This window comes from Fusarium odoratissimum (assembly GCF_000260195.1).
Source record: "Fusarium odoratissimum NRRL 54006 unplaced genomic scaffold supercont1.12, whole genome shotgun sequence".
NCBI lineage: Eukaryota > Fungi > Ascomycota > Sordariomycetes > Hypocreales > Nectriaceae > Fusarium > Fusarium odoratissimum.
The window spans coordinates 628,268-646,341 of record NW_022158698.1 but is presented as its reverse complement, the minus strand read 5'-3'; the positions used below and the strand labels follow the sequence as shown (position 1 = coordinate 646,341).

Genomic DNA, 18,074 nt, shown 5'->3' with positions numbered 1-18,074 from the left:
GCCGCGGCGGGCTAGAAAAGCTGAAGATTGCACTGCCGGCAGATGTTTCACACACTTGCTACAGGGCCAAATATGGCGCAATGCATCCTTTGACAGGCATCCTGCATATCACAACGCCTGGTTTACTCTGTACACGCCTCCATTTCTCTGTCAGAGAAATGGCGGGAGAGATTGCCTGAGAGCAATGGAATACGCAGTCAATCACCTCATGCTTGTTCCGGTTTCGAGTTTTGAGAACCCAAAGATCTGGGCCATTGAACACTGTGTATCGTCGTAGTAGCTCAACTCCCCCATGTCCTATGTTACATTGTCGAGGGCCTGTCTTGAATCACTCAAAAGCTTAATCTAATTCTTGGCCACGACTCTATTTCTGCAACTGCGTGAGAACGATACGAGCATCGCAATTGGACGGACCATTGCGACACGGCAAGGCTGAGCTGCTGTTTGTCATTCCGAAACATTCTTCAGGTCGAACCAGTCGGAACTGCAGGCAGTTTAGTATGACAGAGCCGCGCACCGGGGCGGAATGTTGGAATGATGTAACACTGAACATGCTGCAAAAAAACGATAAGCATGAGCACAAAGATACCAAAGCCTGCTCACTGAACGCTTTAGATGGTGAAACCAAGCGTCTGACAATGGCCGCAGTCTGTTATCACAAGAAAAGTATTGGCACTCAAGAACGTTTCAAAGAAAGAATACAGTCGAGCGCAGGATTTCTGTGTAACAGAACGATCAAGACCTCGTTCAATGGCAGTTATTTTCAACGTCCTGTACCAGATTCAACCTAGGGAGTTTCATGGGGAGACGTATTGAGTGAGCATCGTATCGATGACCGTCTTACGAAGAAACGAGACAGGCATAAATGAGACAAAAGGGAAACTTTGTCAGATAACCAGAAAAGCCCCCTCTTCCCCTCCTAATGGAAGTGTTGGAGTGCCACATGGGGATCTGCTCGCGGGATCCTTGCATGCTGATCGACAGCCATTACAACTCGCATTGACAATGACTAGGAGGCTATTTTTGATATCCCCAACGAGGATAGTTGAACTTCTCGAAACTTCTATGGGCAAACAGGGTCTTGACACTACGGTGATGGCCAGCCGGTTCGAGTGATTTCGCCATAATCAAGCCAGCACCGGCTTAATAAATAAGCTTCAGATTTGGGCTATTTCAAACACTCCAGGATTGTCTGTTCAACGCCGAAGCGATGAGTCCTCATTTTTCATATACGACATGCTGCTCATTGAATGAACTGATGAGGATAGTCACCGATATCTCCAATGTTGCCGCAATGGGAACATCCACCACGTGGAAATAAGGCCGAAGTCTATCGGGCACGCCAGCATACATTGGACTCAGGTACTGAGGGCCGCCACCAGGAAACCAAGGATCGATCCTGCGTTAGGGGGAGCTGGTGGAATTGAGTGTGTGGTGGCTGACAATTTACAACATCACGACAACAACCAAGTGAATACACACAACACCGAAACAAGCATACGGACTAGGAGAAGATGAATACAGTTTCATTAGTCTTACTCCCACAAGCCATAGGCTCCCTGTTCAAAAATCAGCATAAGTGGGGATCAAACATCCAGCCATGCCGAAATGCCGGCCGCCGGCTTACACGGCCTTCCTGATACATCGGTACGGATTGTGTTCATTACATTGACGGAGCAAATACCCTCCGCGCTACAACGGATGAGGCTTACGCGGGAACGGGCCGGTCTGACGCAACATGCGGGTTTTCTCTGCCAGCCTTGGAAGTGTTTCCGAGTGGTATAAACACGCCGACGGGAAACTAGTCAGGTTGGGATAAGAACTAACCGGGCACAACCTGGGGCTGGAACCAGTCGGAGATATGCTTACTCCTATGAAACGCGGCGACAAATAAGAAAGCAGCAGGAACAGGTTGTAAGCTGCGAGGCCAGATCACGGCTTACTCGCTCAGCCCTATGAACTCATCAATCAACGCTAACGGCATCGATGCCATTGCTGACATGAGGCCTTGATCATTCCACAATTACTCGACTAGGCAGGTAACGACTCTTGGTATCGAAACGCAACACATCTTCTAAAACGGAGTTGATTCTCGACCCGTCGGAAGCTTTCCTTGGGAGAATGATAATCTACAAGGGCACTCGTCGTGGACACCACACTCAGCTCCTTTCATGACGATCGTTGGCTAGGTTTGAGCATGTTTATATCAGACAACGCTCATCGGACTTTGAGTCTCGGTATCGCGCTCTCGCGCTTTCTTCCAAGTCCGAAGGTTGTTTGACGCATATCAGCTGATGTGGCGTGTATCCCGGTTGCCTTTGAAAACGCTTTATTGCCAAATGACATCTAGGCGGTGATAAGCCTTTTGCGCTTTTGCCCTATAGCATTACATGCCACTCAATCCTCACACATATTATTCCTTATCTTGGAAAATCTGACTGAAAAATCACACCCTGTGTGATGGGTTCTTTTGTTTTTCAAGTCAGATTAGTCAAGAATGGAAAGTATAATGAGTGACACGCGCTGTATTGAGAGAAGCATGAAGCCCAAAGTAACATTCGGCTACAATTTTGGTGGTCAGTCATGTGTGAAGCAACCAGTGGATATATACTTTTTACTTATGTTCTATACTTTCAGATTTTCAATGTAACCCAACGGCCCTTATTGGTCTTCTTTGCTTCTTATAGTCTAACCACCTGACAGTTTTGGGGGACTTATATTGATGTCAAACATAGTTCCCATTGTTGGCAGCAACCTTGCAACCAATACGGATCTAGTCTCCTGGAGAAAGAAGGCAACAAGCATGAATCGGCCCTAACTCAACATTATGTCCGCGAACTACTCGCGGATACAAACAGATATCCGCCCCGGATCTCAAGGTCAATCTTACAATACCAACAGTGAGCATCGAGCTATATGTTATCACTGAAAGATTACAACCCACCATCTCTTCAACGAACCGGTCGACTACCACCCACCATCTATGTCATAAGTCTCGAACTCGTCTCTGCATAGATAATGCAATGTTTGCTGTCAACAGTTGCTTCATGAACCCCATGTCTATCTCTCCAAACAATGTCACACAAGATTGCGCGCGACACGGCAAACTTGTTCTCGCCGATCCCGATTCTCTGTACAACTCGACCCAGAGCGCTCCCGTCTTTCGAACATTGTTGACCATCATATCAGTAATCCTAAGCGGGAAACAAGGAGACCAGACCTTCCAGGCTGACGAGATGTGCCCCCACGAGAATTTGAGTGGCAGGGAGACTGACGTGCATATCATTGACGGGATGCTACGTTGTGATGTCACGGCACAACTGCAAGAGTTGGCAGGGAGATGCTAACTGATGCATGTTTCTCTGGTGATATGGATGTTGTGGAGTGTGTTCATGTAGTATCGCCAAGGAAGTTGTTGATAGGTCGACGATAATCGGACATATAAGATCCTCCGATTTCAAATGTTAGCACCTTTAGTTGTTTTAATAAATGAAATAAACATATGGGTCCAGTCAACTGCTACAAACTACTAATTTACAGAATAAACCACAGAGCTAAGTGGTATGCGAACTTTGCTGCAAATATCTCTACCGTGACAGCGGAAACCACCCACAGTCCTGATAGTTCAAAAGCACAACAGAATGCAACGCGATGATCTTGCTGCAACCTGTGTATCTTTTCGTATGTCTGGAAGACTCATCTTGGCAATGATCATAACTCTTCTCCCCGGTCTCCCAAAACTGTCAAAGCCCCGTCCGGAGAGGTAACAATGAGGCGTTGTTTAAGCTACACACTGAGACATACAGACGGCATTATATCGGCATATGTTGCAGCTCCGATATGATACGGATATCGTATATCGAGTTGTATTTCAACTGAAACATCAGTATCCCGGCAGTCTATTGTTTCGTTTGTTTTTGTTAGTGTACACCCCTGAGTAGACAACTCCTGTATCCTCTACTCCTGAACTGAAGGCAAACAAAATTCTTTGGACAAGAGATTCTCCCTGTACGCCTTTATCGGAGATTATATGACACAGCATATCTCTCTCCTCCAGTTCAGGGTCCACCCAGCATAACGCCGTATAATCAAAAACCCTGTCTGTTCCCTCGCCACCACTTGCCTTCATAACGTCTCACAACTTAGCGGCGATCTCGAGAAACTAGCTCTACTCCTTCAATCTTCGGGTAGCTGATGGGGACTCTATTTACTACATGTCCAAGGTGCCGAGTTACACAATCTGCTTTGTGAGAGGACAACCCCATATTCTGGATGAATGACACTTTGATAAAATGATGTGTTTATCACTGCAGATGTTTCATATTTCAGATCGACGATCATATGCTTGTTCTCTGGTAACATGTCTCGGTAAAATCAATAGGGTAATTGATTATGCTGAGGAACAATGTTGATCACTTGGCTCTTGTAATGGTTATACGCAACCCAACACGGAGCCCAACACTTGTATATTGCTTGACAACCAAAAGTAACTATGAACGATCCGGTTCTTAAGGAAAGACTTTGAACTATTAGTAACACGATATCAATCAAGCTCCCGGTATGACTCCACAATGTGCTTGTCCCATATCAGCCACACCTGAGTCGTTCAGACCCCTCCATTATGATACCGGGCCTTCAAATACAAATTAAGCATGGTCCGATTACGTCCTCATCTCTAGTTACAGTTCAGAAAGATCATTCATGAATCATAAATGGAGTCTTTTCTATACCATTAGTAGTAGGCCTAATTAGATACTCTAAGTGGCGGAGGCAGTGGGTTCCTCGGTCGAAGTAGCAGAGTCGGTAGAATCAGCTGAAGGCGTAGGGGTGTCATCGACGGGGGCGCCATCGACCGCACTTGAAGTGGTAGCTGCTCCAGTAGCAGTTGCAGTAGGCTCAGTAGAAGGCTCTGCAGAAGTGACCGCAGCAGACGAGGGATCTGCTGCTGAAGTTGGGTCTTCAGCAACAGGGGTTGCTGTAGCACTTGTAGTGACTGTTGTTGCCGCGACAGTAGGAGCTCCTGTGGCGGCAGAAGTAGGATCAGAAGAGGCCAGTGCTGGGGAAGACGTAGGGTCTGAAGCAACAGGATCACTAGCAGCAGTCGTAGTATCCACGGGTGCTACTACTGTGGTTGTAGTAGTGGCAGCCCCAGAAGCGGCTCCAGTAGCTTCAGATGTAGGGTCAGAGGAAACGGCTGCGGGAGATGAAGTAGCAGCTGGAGAGGAGGTTGCTGGAGCGGCTAAGGAGGATGGAGCTGAACCATCGTCAGCAGATGAAGCTGGTGGTGAGGATTCAGCGGCAGAAGATGTGGACACTGAAGCAGCAGGTGTGCCAGCAGCACTCGTAGTGTCCGTTGTGGCTACTACTACGGTTGTAGTAGATGCGGCTCCGGAAGCACTGGCCGGGTCCGAAGAAACAGGGCTTGGTGAAGCGACGGGATCGGACGTAGGAGTCGCGCTGGCGCTTGAGGCCGGAGTATCAACAGTAGATGTCACGGTAGCAGTAACAACTACTGTAGAAGTTGAGTTAACAGTATCAGTCACTACAGAAGCCGCATCGACAGTCTGAGTCTCAGTGTTGGTCTCTGTAGATGTCACATCGGTGGGAGTTTCGGTAGCGGTTACAAAGACAGTCTGTGTTGTTGTCACAGTGGCGGTGCTCGTGTCGGTAGCGTTGACAGTTGCAGTAGTGAAAACAGTGTCAGTCTCGAAAGCTGTTGCTGTCGTGTTGACTGTGGCAGTACTGTTGACAGTTGAGGTCACCGTGTCAGTCTGGAAGGCTGTAGCTGTGGTGTTCACTGTTGCGGTAGTATTAACAGTTGCTGTAGTGAAAGCTGTGTCGGTTTCGAACGCAGTGGCAGTAGTGTTGACAGTTGAAGTAACAAACTCTGTAGATGTGGAGTTAATCGTTGCTGTTGCAAACACTACCGATGTCGTTCTGACTGTTTCGGTGGTATTAACTGTTGAAGTAGTGAAAGCTGTATCAGTTTCGAATGCAGTGGCAGTAGTGTTGACCGTAGCAGTGACGAAATCCGTGGCCGTGGTGTTTACAGTTGCAGTGGTATCAACAGTAGAAGTAACGAAAGCCGTGTTGGTCTCAACGGTTGTAGCCGTGGTATTGACAGTTGCAGTAGTGTTCACTGTAGCAGTGGTGAAAACTGTATCAGTCTCAAAGGCTGTCTCTGTAGCATTGACAGTAGAAGTCTGGGTCACGGTAGTTGAGTTTGTGACGAAGACAACAGTTGTAGCTGTAGTTGCGTCGGTCGACGTGGTGAAGTCGGTCTCTGTGGACGTGAATAGCACCGTAGAGTTGACTGTAGCAGTCTCGGTGCTAGTCTCGACATCAATCTCAGTGGTCGTGAACAGAGCTGTGTTGTTAACAGTTTCAGTCTCGGTGCTGGTCACCTCCTCTGTCTCTGTAATGGTAAACAGAGCAGTAGAGTTGACAGTTGCAGTTGTGGTGGCAGTGGCAGTGGCCAGATCAGTCTCTGTAGAAGTGAACATGACCGTTGAGTTGACAGTAGCAAACTCAGTCTCTGTGGCGTTGACAGTTGCAGTACTTGTCACGGCAACAAGACCCACCTCTGTAGAGGTCACAACGGCCGTTGTGTTAACGGTATTGGTCTCAAGCACAGTGTCCGTCATTGTAATAGTGCCCGTCGCTGCATCAGTGACATTCATCGTTGACAGAACAGTAGTAGTCACATCGAGGGTTGCGGTGCTTGCTAAGGCGTTCTGTAAGTAGATGCTCTGTATTTGCATGACTCTTCTGCTACTTACCCGGTGGGCAGGGGACTGCAAGGGCAGTCTCGGCTGCCAGAAGGCCGAAGCCCACCAGGATATTGAAACGCATTGGTTCGGAAGAGCTGTGCCGTGTAGTAGAGGTCCAAAGGAGACTGATAGAGAAGCAGGGATCTCTCAGGATTCATGAGACTTTATAGACACAATGTCACTTGATCCTGCGAATGAGACCGCCTTCTGCGATCATGTTGTGAGTTGAGAGCCATGGCGTCCACTTCCCCTCAATAATCGGACCATATAAAAAGTTATTGCCCTATCATTCTTAGCCTCGGATCTTTTCCCGCCAGTTCTTTGCCTTCAATGTGTGTTTGTTGTTGGAAAGATGCTTAAGCCCTTCGCATATTGAGTTGGTGGAGGTATTGAGATGGCGAGGGGGGATTTCTGGCTTGGCCGAGGATATATTTGATACGAGAAATAGGCTGATATGATGATCCTGTCAACAATGAAAGTGATTGCACCATATGTTGAGGCTGAACTTTGAGGGAAAATCCCTGCGGGGATGTTGAGCATTTGAGTCTCTTGAGGATATATCTGGTCGAGATTAGAGACTGCAATGATAATATTTCGATAGAACTATGCCGTGGCCTTACCTGGAATCATATTGAGTATCTTATGCCTGATTATCTGTACTCATAAGATGTGTATGTTCCTTGTGGTTGTCGAGTTGATGGTTGAGGGAAGGTTGAGGTTAATCGGATTAAAGTGGGACAGCTTCCGGCGTTTACAAACTGAGCCCCCGCTACGCCCCACCCCGCTCCGGGTTCCGGCTCCGACATTCACATCTACTGGTTAACCACTAACCATAAAGGTATCTCAACAGTCTGATACACGCATCACCGTTCCCTTCGTTGAGAAATTGAGTTTGCACTTGAGCCTCCTATTGGGCGCGCTCTCGTATGAAAGATATCTCGTTTGTTTAGTGAGTTATACTTTGACCTTGGCGCCCAACATTCAACTCTGAGAAAGCCAACAGCCGCGCGGTAAATTTCAATAAACTCAATGGCCACCTGCCCATCTGTTAAGGGAAAATCAAATTATGAAAATGCCAATCAAATGGCTACTAGTTTCTACAGAGTTCGCGGTCTCTATCTAGATATAAACGAAAACGTTGATGTAAAGACTATAGGGTGGGCATTAACCTATATCTGTCACGTTTTGAAGCAACATTGGCGGTGAGAATAGAATCTATCAGCGTCATCTGTTTAATATAGGAGGAGGATTCTCGATTGGGACAACAGTCGATAATGCTATCAACTTATCAAAGATACATAGTATTTCGTCATTCGGACTTGCGGATGCTGACTAAATTAGCCTGCCCCTCCCCCACGTTTTAGGACATTTAATGAAGCTGTCACCTCATCTTGGAGCTACACTCAACATGACATAGCATAACATATCACCGCCAAGAACTCAGAATCCTTCCATCAACGCCCGAAGCTTCCCTCCACTGGCTTTAAACTACGCCCGTAATTTATATTTATTATTCTATTATCAAGTTTCCTGGTGTTTGTGGATAACATACTGGCTGTCTATCGTATCCCCACCTCCATCTTATCCAACCTGAGCTCAGAGAGCCATAGTCTATGATGATGACGACTCACGATAGCTTCATCGATATTCTACCAAATGAAGTGAATTTCCCCCAGAAAACATGAGACATTTCAAGGAACTGACTTTTCTTTCAGACTCTCACCTCAATCTTGGCTCCGTTCTCAACTCGAGATTTACTCTCTTTCGCCCCGATTAACCGCCGCATCTGGTCTCTTGTCACTCGTCTCCTTCGCCAACGCCTGCTCAAAGCTGCGCCCCTCCCAGACAATAAGCTTATTTTGGAGTGTTACCACCCAAGCGACCAGCTTTACACACCTTATTTGGCATGTCGCTACCAGGGTATCGTGGCGCAAGACGGCCAGCCCATCAGTGAAGATACGCCCGAGTTGTCTGACCTGCGAGCTTTGTATGCCTCTTACAAGCCAGTCTTTGCACCCGAGAACCGAAGTATCAAGAGGAGCCGAAGACGTCCCACGGAGGCGCAGCCCTCTGATGACGTTGAAGACGATACCGCCACTCAAGACGTGAACCTTGATGATGGCGAAATGTTCTCTCAGCTTTGTGCTGTTACGAACCTTGTCAAGGAAGGTCCAAGGAGCGGACTATTCATAAGCCATGTCAACATTGTCGATGGGGTCATCCGCGTTTTCCGAAAGTGGCTCGCCAAGATGGCCAGCAGACAGGATAAGTCTCAGTCCGACTCTGAGAATATTATATGGATTGATACGCATAACAACGTTGGGATACGATTCAGCGTTGCGCCGGCAGCATCTGAACATATGCCACTTATCTCGGGTCCAGATGATGATCCACCAGTTCATTATAAGCTCGTGTATGAAGGTATGATTCCAGTTCATCATTGCTCGATATTTGCTGATTAGTGATAGAGTTGCTCGTAAGGGCGAGTAGTCTTCTTCTGGCTGTGGAGCAATCTGCGGTGCAGGAAATTGGAAACTCTGGAAAGACTCTCGTGATTCACGGTGCTGCCATGTAACCGAGTCGAACGCATTGAAACACTTATACATGACTGTTTCTCTTTGAGATTTTCAAGATATGCCTTCAGTTGAAAACATTCCATGTCAGTTGTCACTCATAGATGCCCAGTTATCGTCAAGTCTAGTATTCTAGTCTAGATTGCGATACACATCGCCACTCATCACAAGCCATAAATCTTATCAGCGTACATATAGGCCAGACATAAGAAAAGGATTCCTTCTAAAACCTCCCCCTCAAAGACTCGCCGATCTCTTTCCCGGCGCCTCTCCCATTCTTCGCAGCTCAACGTCACTACCGGAGTCTGTGTCGTCCAGGAAACTCTCGCCGCTTCTCCCAACATGCTCATCATGCTCTACCCGCGTCTCAATCATCTCTCTATCCAGCGCCTGAGGATGGCGCAGGTTTCTGTGCCACTCTCGAAGAGGTTTTCCACTCGTTACAAAGAAAATGACCGCGTTCCAGAGCCCTTGGAGGGGAAGGACGGCGGCTGTGGCGACGTGGTACTCGTAGGGAGACGTACCGACGAGCCAGCTGTGGATGCGGTTCAGACTGCTCGGGATCCAAGTCACCAGCACACTAAGGGCGAAAAGGAAGCTCGTGCGTAAGTAAGCCCGCTTGATGGGATCGTCGATGACGAATTTGTTGACGGTTCGGTTTGTCGCTGATGTCATGCGACGGAGAGGGGACATGCTAGTTCGCTCTCTGCTGTCAATACCAGGAGATATGGAGGTCGAGAAGTAGTGACTGTGAGATCCTTGGACAATATGTGGGTTCTCATCAAAGGAGACCTGAGGTGACGATGGACCAGGAGTGTAGGCGGGCTTAGGTTCACTAGGGAGATGGTTCGCTGAGGGTGTTGAGTGAACGACCTGGACTTCAGTGACGATAGTGCCGTAGAAGCAGTCTTGAGGGACTGACAGGAACTCGACTTGGCGTTGCTAACAAGTGTTAGCTGGATAGGTATTGTTTATATCAGACAGACTTACAGCTTGGGGCTGGGGTGGCTCAACAGGAGCTGGCTCTCGGCTCTTTGAGGTAGTCAAACTCTTGAGTTGGTTTCGAGTATGGAAGACATGGTAGCCAACCATGAAGTAGAAGATGATCGAGCCAGCGATACAAACCCAGACGAGCATATAGTAAGTGTATATACGGATTCCTTCCCAGTCTTGGTTAACCCAGCACCAGATCTGTCATCGAGTCAACAACAATGCCCCTTTGTTTTGATAACCCACGGCAGACTTACAGTGGCCTCACCAAACACAAGGCCGCGGTTCGGGTTTCTAACCAGAAGCAACGCCATGGCAATAGCAAAAGGGCCACCGTAACAAATGAGACAATATATCCACCACCATCTTCGGAATGAGTCGGGTTTGGCGCGGAAGAAGAAGACGAGGAAGACGTTGAATGCCATGGCCAGAGACCACCAGGGATCAGACTGCATGAACCTACATGAAGTCAGTGATAGTCCAAGGAGAATGAGATTATGAGAGGCAACTCACATATGGAACATGAAGCTCTGTGCCTGACAAAGAGGCGAGGCAACACCCAGTTCCAATCCATCCAAGGCGATGATACTCGCAACACTTGCACCAACATTCGCGACACTCGCAAACACGATGAAAGTGTTTTGAACATTTCGAACTTTTGGAACGAGCGCGTACGCGACGAAGATACAGAGGACAGCAACCAAGCTGATAGAGCCTCCTATGCGCTCAAACAGCACCAGCGTGGTCCTCTGGGTCGGTTCAAGAAGCTCCAAGCCTCTTCCCGCAACGAACTTGTGACTCATTTTTTATAGTGGTGCTTTCTAGTTTCCCGAGTCCCCGAGTAAGGGAGTGGGGGAGCGAGTGCAAGAAGCAAAAGAAATGATTGGTATGAAGCAAATGAAGGTGAAAATTGAGGACGAAGAGAAGAGAAGGGAGCAAGAGTGAGAAGAGGAGGAGTGAGGTGAGGGAGTGTCAAGTGATGCCCTTTTGCGTAACTCGTTGTTCAAATGTGGAAGACAAGAAGAGAAATTGGCGATAGCACAAGAGAGTGAGAGAGCGTGAGAGAGAGGGAAAAGAGAAGAGGGATAACAATGGTTTGAGTCGTCCAGAGAGGGCCAAGGTCGAAGCGTCGTGTTACATTAACGCGATGCAAGCACCCGTTTCTGCCGTTGCCGTTAGACGAGGGATCTTTTGCCTCTTTATGTTTTTGGACTGTGAGAGGATGATTTTGATTTTTCGACAAGCGAAGACCATTTGTGGTCTCGGCGGAAATAGAAGGGGGGGAGATATACAGACTGCAATAGCCAGCCTGCTTGATAGAATGTGTTAGTTTGACCAAACATGTCATATACACAATCTCTTGGCTCTGCAACTTGCCTTTCCTCTTCCGCCAATCCTTTCGAGTTGTCGCCCTCCAGGAGAAGGAATATCAGAGAGTGAGTGAATGTGTGTCTCTTCTGAATTCCCACCGACGGTTGAATTATAATGTTGGCTGAGGTTGGCTTTGCAGTGTCACTGACACTGACACTGACACTGACACTGACACTGATGGCCAAAGCACCCTCTCTCTCTCTAGACGACACAACACAACTCGAGATATCCTATCTCTTAAGAATCAAAATGTCACCAACTGTCAATCCCTGCCACGCTCACATCGGCCAACCCCAACTTTATACTATCCACCAACACCCATTCCCCCAGATTCTCATCCCCAGATTTGTCCCATCTCCCGTTGATAGTCTCAGGTTTCAACCAAAACGGTCAGTCCACACCAAAAACGGTGGCTCTATAGGCTACTACTCGACTGTTTCTATGCACTGTTGGTCCTCTCTACGATCCAAACACACAAACAAAGGCGCCCCTCGAACGAGTCTCGACGTTGCATCTTCCACCCCGCGATCTGAGGCTTGGCCTTGGCATCGCCTGTGCGTTTCGCTAGTCTCGATCTCTAAATAGATGAGATGGCATGGTCCCAACTTTCAGCCTCCCCGGACTCGGGGAGACCTAGCTTCTCCTGACTCAACTAAACTCTATACAAATCGAGATGACGAGCAGCCTAGCAGAGCTGATGTCTTTTTTTTTTAACCTAGCTTTAGTACGTTTCAATTGCGGTGAGAGGGGTAAAAGAGAAACATGGGCTTCATTTTAAAGGCCAGAGCTGTAAGCTCCCGTGGGCTGAATCAGAGTGTGACATCACCAGCACCTTTCTCGGCGCAGACTCGAGCTCGATTAGCCTGTACCCTGCTGATGAGGCTTGGATATCTATCGTTTGGAGCAGGCTGATTATGAAACGTGGCGGGTGGCTGCTGCGACAAACAATAGCCTTGATCCAATTACTCTGCTCTCCTTGGCACATCTATTGTATGTCTAGGCAATGTCTATGTCTGCATGGCATAGGCCATTCTATTTCAGGTACAGGACCAACACGGTATAGGTCAGCAGATCCAACTGCATATTTGCCCTGTTTATTTGCTTCTCTGCTCTGGCTGGCTGAATCTCAAATCAGGCTCTGGAATGCTATGCTCACCTACTTTTCTAGAACATCAAAAGCCCATTCAATTGGCTGTCTCAAAGACAAACCCACAGCACAGTTTCTCACCTGTAGCTCTCGCATGAGAGAATTATGCACACAGCCGTCACAAAATGCAGAGTAAAGAGACAAGTCGGGTAGTGCATCGATTGAGCTCAGAGCCACTTTACACTCTAACTAACAAAAGAACTCAAAACTATACACCCTGTATAATGCCATCCACCGCTAACAATCCTCCTATTTCTGACGTATCGTAAACATTATTACAGTGTGTAAAGGAAATCGGGTCGCTTATCTCCCATCTCATGGATCTCCGCCTCAGACTTGCCCTCCACTAGGTGATCCCGCTCACCAGCCAACCGCGCCTTGTTCTCACGCGAGAGCAAAACATACATTAGGAGACTTCCACAAAAAATACCACCAAACATGTAGGCAAGGACGGTTCCATGTCCTGGGTAGAATCGTGGACCGTTGATGAAGACGTTGCTGCTCACAACACCGTTGAGGTTGCCCCATCCTATGACAAACCCAAGAGTGATGCCTCGCTTGTAAACACCCTCAACATTGTTGGCGACCCAACTGATCGTGATTGGAATGACAGGGTAAATACCCAGGGCACCCAGGAAGCAACCAGTGTACTGAACAGCAGGGTTGGTAGAAGCGATAAGCATGATGAAGCCTGCCATACCAACAGGGGCAGCGCACAGGTTGAAGATGCCTCGCTTGTTGAGTCTGTCAGAGTACATACCAACGCAAATAGTAACAACTGCGGCCAAAGCGTAGGGTGGTACGCTGAGAAGCTGGTTCTTGACGACGGCCTTTTTGTCGGTGAAGGCCATGTTCTGGATGATGGTAGGCAGGAAAACGCTGAAAGAGTACAGGGGCATCAGGGGCCCCATGTAGATGAGCATACCGCAGTAGGTCTTCCAGTCGGTGATGGACTGCCAGAAGTACTTCATCTTGAATTGTTCCTCCTGGGCAGAAGATTGCTTATCGGCAGTGAGTCGATAGATGACACGAGCTCGTTCCTCCTCAGTGATAAACTTGGCATCGGTGGGAAAATCGTGGACCATCCAGAACGAGATGATACCAACAACGATGGTCATGAGACCTTCGAGGATGAAAATCCATGCCCAACCAGCAATACCGGAGACACCATCCATCTTCTGGATAGCAGCAGCCAGGAGACCACCAAAAGAACCGGCAAGAGCTGCAGCTGAGAAGAACCACGCGGCACGAGCACCGAATTCGGATCGCTTATACCAGCAGGATAGGTAGTAGTTAATTCCGGGGAAGAGACCGGCTTCTGTGACACCAAGGAACCATCGAGCAGCCATGAGGCCGTCCCAGGTCTTGACGAAGCCCATTCCCAGCATTGAAGCACCCCAGAGGACCCTGAATACGAATTAGTTTTGTGCTAGTGGTTTACTGGGGATTTAAACTCACATGATGGCAGGAATGAAGATGGATGGCTTGGACCACTTGAGCAGGACATTGGCAAGAGGCTCAAAGACAGCGTATGAGATGTAGAAAATGGTCAAAGTCAAGTTGAAATGGTGAGTGTCCATATGCACATCATCCAGTAAACCAGCGATCTTTGCATTACCGATATTGGTTCGGTCGAGGAAGCAGATGAGGTAAAGGAGGCAGAGCTGACTGTGGTCAGTAGGTTACATGTTATATAGTGCAGAGTTGTCATACCCAAGGAACGAGTTTCATATCGATCTTTCGAAGTAACTTCTTCTCCTGAAACCTTGTTAGTGCAGGTCATCAAACATTTGTTTCAATGCAACTTACAGCTTCCCTCGCCTCTTCCTCAGTAAGTCCAGCATAAGGGTTAGTAACACCAGCAAGATCAACTTCCGAGGTGGAAGCCTTTTCCTCCAAAGTTTCCTTTCGATCGTAGTCGCTCATGGTGAGGAATCTCAAACAATCCAAGAACTTTATAGACAAGGGTTGTAGGTAATCTATCGTAAGATCACACGAGAAGGTAAAGGGTAGAAGTAGGGTCGGCTTCTAAAAAAAAACGTGGTGGGAAGGAACTGATGGAGGACGAAGGATGCAGAGAAGCAACCAGCCGAGACAGAAGGGGAGGAAGGAACCTAAGAATGGAGGCTCAAAAGAGGAGGAGGGTGGTATCTGAGCAACTGAATCTCGTCAATATGAGAGACAGAGAGAAGGAGCTGTAGGGCCAAGTCAAGTATGGAAGGCAATGAACCCCAGACGCGGGAGTGACAGTGCAAGTGCAACAAGGGGGAAGGAAGGAAACCCTCTTATTTGCGTAGTATCAACGAGGCGAGAAACGGGAGAAGGAAACAAGCAAAGAAGAAGCAAGTTTCCAATTCTGACTTTGTTTCTGTTCTTGATGATAGTTGTAAATGGTGGCCTTGTCTTGGACTGTTCTGGCAAGATATCTCGTTCGAAAAACCTGGGGAAAGTGGCCCTTTTAATAGTCAATTATTTCAATCTCCCCCAGGCTTGAGTCTATCCTAGGAAAGCCTCACTTCTCAACGTATTAGATCCCTAACTCGGCGTGTGGAGAAGTTGGGCGCCCACGTTTCTCATCTTGAGCCAACGATGTAGGGATGATGGTCTTGTTCTTGATAGTGCGGAGAGAAAGGAATTGGAGTAGTATGCAACCATAACAACAACCCTTGAAATCCCTTGTCTCCTCCGTTTGTCCGTCCGTTTACTGCAGCCGACTAAACTAACCGACGAACCACATGTCAGAATCCTCCTCGATGTGTCTCTCCTCCACATTTACAGGGTATGAAAATCTCTTATGTCTCAGAAGGGGAGGGGGTGTAGAGAAATACTCGCCGCATGAGAATCTTGCTCTTCTTTTCTCTCTTGCGGGGGCTTGGGGTACCGTTGCAGGGAATACAATCCTTGCACGCATCAACTTACATTGTCCTTGACTTGATATGACTTGACTTGAGTTAGTTGGAAATCATTATGGAGCCCGGCAGATGGGCCATGTAACGCTAAACGTGACGCTCTTTTTGTCTTTTTCTTTCCTTGTGTTTCCGAGCGACGGCCACGCGAGATGGCGCTCTGAGCGTGTTGGGCCATGTAACCCATGTACGAGGTGTGAGCCGTGATGAAGGGAAAGGTGAGAGAAGGATAGAGTGAGTCGGGTCAGACTAGCGAATGGTCATTAATTGGTTTACAGGGTAGTAGACTAGATCATCAGGGTTGTGGTGTAGTTTCGTTAGTGTGAAAATCACTTAACGAATCTCCAATGCCAAGTTGAAGTTTATTTTCTCCAACTTTCTTAGAGATCAGCGCCGTGTCTTCCGAGGACTAACGACGTAGTAGATAGAATTGATCGGTGTACATGTACCATTATTTCGAAGCCTGCTGAAATCGAATCGTGCATGGCATCTCATCTCATGTAATGTAATGTCATGTCATGTAATGTCATGTTACTGTGTCTCCAGATGAAAGACCTTGTGTTCAGAGATGACGGGGGACGGGCCATGTCATGTCATCCCATTCTTGACACAGACGCAAACATGTCCCTAAAGAGATTCAGATTCACAGATTCTAATTCTGGGGTTCACTGTTGGACGACTGTTTGTTCACATCTATCCCTACATTGCCTATCTTGCATCGGATCCGCTGTTTGCCTAGGCATTAGGTCCAACTATCGGAAGCGCGTCTTTCAAAACTAACCTAGTATCCCCTCATCAGTCCCAGTTTTTCTCTCTCACATTCGCTGCTTTTAACACAGCCAAGACTTTGTATCTCCATTCTCAACGGCACTTTAGTTTCCCCTCTTCTCACTCCTTGAGCCAAGATCTTCAGCCAGGAACAAGGAAGAGATCATGGCTTCATTCTAGCCCTGTATTCTCATACTAACAACTAACTAGTAAATCGTATCAAACACCTTTCGAGTAAGCCCCAACGAATCAGACACTCTCAATATGTTTCGTGATACAAACCAATCTTCAAAAAGCTATTCGTCCCCTCCTTTAGGTCTCCCCTCCCACGTATAGCACGGTCCAGTCCCGGTGTTTGCTCCGCACGCTACGGTCTTCCCGCCGGTCCCCGCCACGTTTTTGGGAGTGACATCGCCTGGAACATCAGCCCGCTAAACACATTTTGGAGATGGTTTAGCGCTAGGGAGCCTGCATATGACGCTTCGTTTCTGGAACGTGCCCTAGAAGCGAGGAAGAGAGTCTGTCCAGTCATACCCTTCTGATTCTTCAGCCACCCCGTTGATGCCGTTATTACAGCATATGAGAGTAGGTCAAGATGGTGAATAGGGATTTCAGCTCGGATACGTACATGTTGAAATAAAGATGTGCAAGGTGCAGTATAATAGTTGACTGAATATACATCTGTGGCTGCTTGGTGATGAGACAAGCAGAAGGCTATCTCTCACCGGTGAAGCAGTTCAAATATCTATCATATTTCCACTTATTCTAGGCAGCAATGATATACAATGCATTATCAAGTATCAAGTATCAAATAATAATCAATTGTATTTTGATATGATAACAGCATCTCATCGTCTGCAATGCCCTCATGTTACCCCATCTTCCCCGCAATCTTTGACTTAGACTACCCGTTCCCCCACTCAAGCCATCCATAACTTCAACCAGCTTCAGCTTCTCCGCAGATTCCATCAAACTCAAACTCAAACTCTCAAGATAAAATACAAACCGTGTCATTCTCGTCTGTTCTCCCCCGTCTCGTCTTTCAAATCCTCACCTCCTATTGGCTCTTCAATCTCTTCCCCTCAGGGATCTTTGGAGTGGCCTGATGGAAGGGAACCGGCGGCGCGGAGGGGAAAGCCCGTTCAACGCCGTAGCGCCCGGCTTAGTACCCGGTAGTTGAGCATTCTGGATGCCTTCTCCAGCGTAAAGTGAAGTGATTAAGCCATCGCGGCGGCCGCGGGAGCCAGCCACACGGAGATCAAGCGCCGTTTTCCTCACCTCCACACGGCTCCGGATCTCCCCGTTGATGATATTCCCCCAGAATCGCTTCATGTAGACCAGGTATTCCCCAGGGTCTGTGTATCTCAGTATGATTTCGGGACGGAGATGCCTCCGCAATGTGAATCTCACTTCCCCACGATTCTTGATGATGTGTTCCTTGTTGTTCGAGATCCTGGGGATGATACCACAACATTGTGAACTAGGCCGTTCAAGGCCACTGTAAGCACTTGGCTCAGAATACTATGAGTTGATATCGCGGATTAGTAAA

General features: G+C 47.8%; 6 protein-coding genes across 13 annotated transcripts; 2 read left to right on the top strand and 4 right to left on the bottom strand.

Annotated features, from left to right (window-relative positions):
* Positions 1-1,642: 1,642 nt before the first annotated feature.
* FOIG_08189 (uncharacterized protein) lies at positions 1,643-3,512 on the top strand. Of its 2 annotated transcripts, none has more exons than XM_031208125.1 (2): positions 1,643-2,576; positions 2,638-3,512. In XM_031208125.1, the coding sequence occupies exon 2, from the start codon at positions 3,024-3,026 to the stop codon at positions 3,345-3,347; it is 324 nt and encodes a 107-aa protein (XP_031062259.1). In that variant the 5' UTR covers positions 1,643-2,576; positions 2,638-3,023; the 3' UTR covers positions 3,348-3,512. The 2 variants fall into 2 exon arrangements, with proteins under 2 accessions (XP_031062259.1, XP_031062260.1); XM_031208126.1 differs by having other exon boundaries at positions 1,643-2,573; positions 2,638-3,510.
* Positions 3,513-4,450: 938 nt separating this feature from the next.
* Positions 4,451-7,476, bottom strand: FOIG_08188 (uncharacterized protein; the record flags this gene model as incomplete). 2 transcript variants are annotated; one of them, XM_031208123.1, is made up of 4 exons in its annotated part: positions 7,391-7,476; positions 6,780-7,331; positions 4,731-6,724; positions 4,451-4,675 (listed from the first exon to the last, which is right to left on the bottom strand). In XM_031208123.1, exons 2-3 carry the CDS (start codon positions 6,850-6,852, stop codon positions 4,758-4,760), a joined length of 2,040 nt encoding a protein of 679 aa, XP_031062257.1. In that variant the 5' UTR covers positions 6,853-7,331; positions 7,391-7,476. The 2 variants fall into 2 exon arrangements, with proteins under 2 accessions (XP_031062257.1, XP_031062258.1); XM_031208124.1 differs by lacking the exon at positions 4,451-4,675 and having other exon boundaries at positions 4,758-7,331.
* A 463-nt stretch (positions 7,477-7,939) lies between these two features.
* Positions 7,940-12,255, top strand: FOIG_08186 (uncharacterized protein). 6 transcript variants are annotated; one of them, XM_031208121.1, is made up of 6 exons: positions 8,183-8,431; positions 8,486-9,191; positions 9,239-9,429; positions 9,542-10,483; positions 10,533-11,086; positions 11,146-11,777. In XM_031208121.1, the coding sequence occupies exons 1-3, from the start codon at positions 8,384-8,386 to the stop codon at positions 9,343-9,345; spliced, it is 861 nt and encodes a 286-aa protein (XP_031062255.1). In that variant the 5' UTR covers positions 8,183-8,383; the 3' UTR covers positions 9,346-9,429; positions 9,542-10,483; positions 10,533-11,086; positions 11,146-11,777. The 6 variants fall into 6 exon arrangements, with proteins under 6 accessions (XP_031062250.1, XP_031062251.1, XP_031062252.1 ...); XM_031208116.1 differs by having other exon boundaries at positions 7,940-8,431; positions 10,533-12,255; XM_031208120.1 differs by having other exon boundaries at positions 8,182-8,431; positions 9,239-10,483; positions 10,533-10,801; positions 10,862-11,777.
* Positions 9,581-11,136, bottom strand: FOIG_08187 (uncharacterized protein; the record flags this gene model as incomplete). The annotated part of the gene is made up of 4 exons (XM_031208122.1): positions 9,581-10,285; positions 10,334-10,534; positions 10,591-10,792; positions 10,847-11,136. 4 exons carry the CDS (start codon positions 11,134-11,136, stop codon positions 9,581-9,583), a joined length of 1,398 nt encoding a protein of 465 aa, XP_031062256.1.
* A 739-nt stretch (positions 12,256-12,994) lies between the features above and the next one.
* Positions 12,995-16,049, bottom strand: FOIG_08185 (uncharacterized protein). The gene is made up of 4 exons (XM_031208115.1): positions 14,661-16,049; positions 14,565-14,609; positions 14,310-14,515; positions 12,995-14,258 (listed from the first exon to the last, which is right to left on the bottom strand). Exons 1-4 carry the CDS (start codon positions 14,775-14,777, stop codon positions 13,127-13,129), a joined length of 1,500 nt encoding a protein of 499 aa, XP_031062249.1. The 5' UTR covers positions 14,778-16,049; the 3' UTR covers positions 12,995-13,126.
* A 1,544-nt stretch (positions 16,050-17,593) lies between these two features.
* Positions 17,594-17,999, bottom strand: FOIG_08184 (uncharacterized protein; the record flags this gene model as incomplete). The annotated part of the gene is made up of 2 exons (XM_031208114.1): positions 17,594-17,880; positions 17,936-17,999. The coding sequence occupies 2 exons, from the start codon at positions 17,997-17,999 to the stop codon at positions 17,594-17,596; spliced, it is 351 nt and encodes a 116-aa protein (XP_031062248.1).
* Positions 18,000-18,074: the final 75 nt, after the last annotated feature.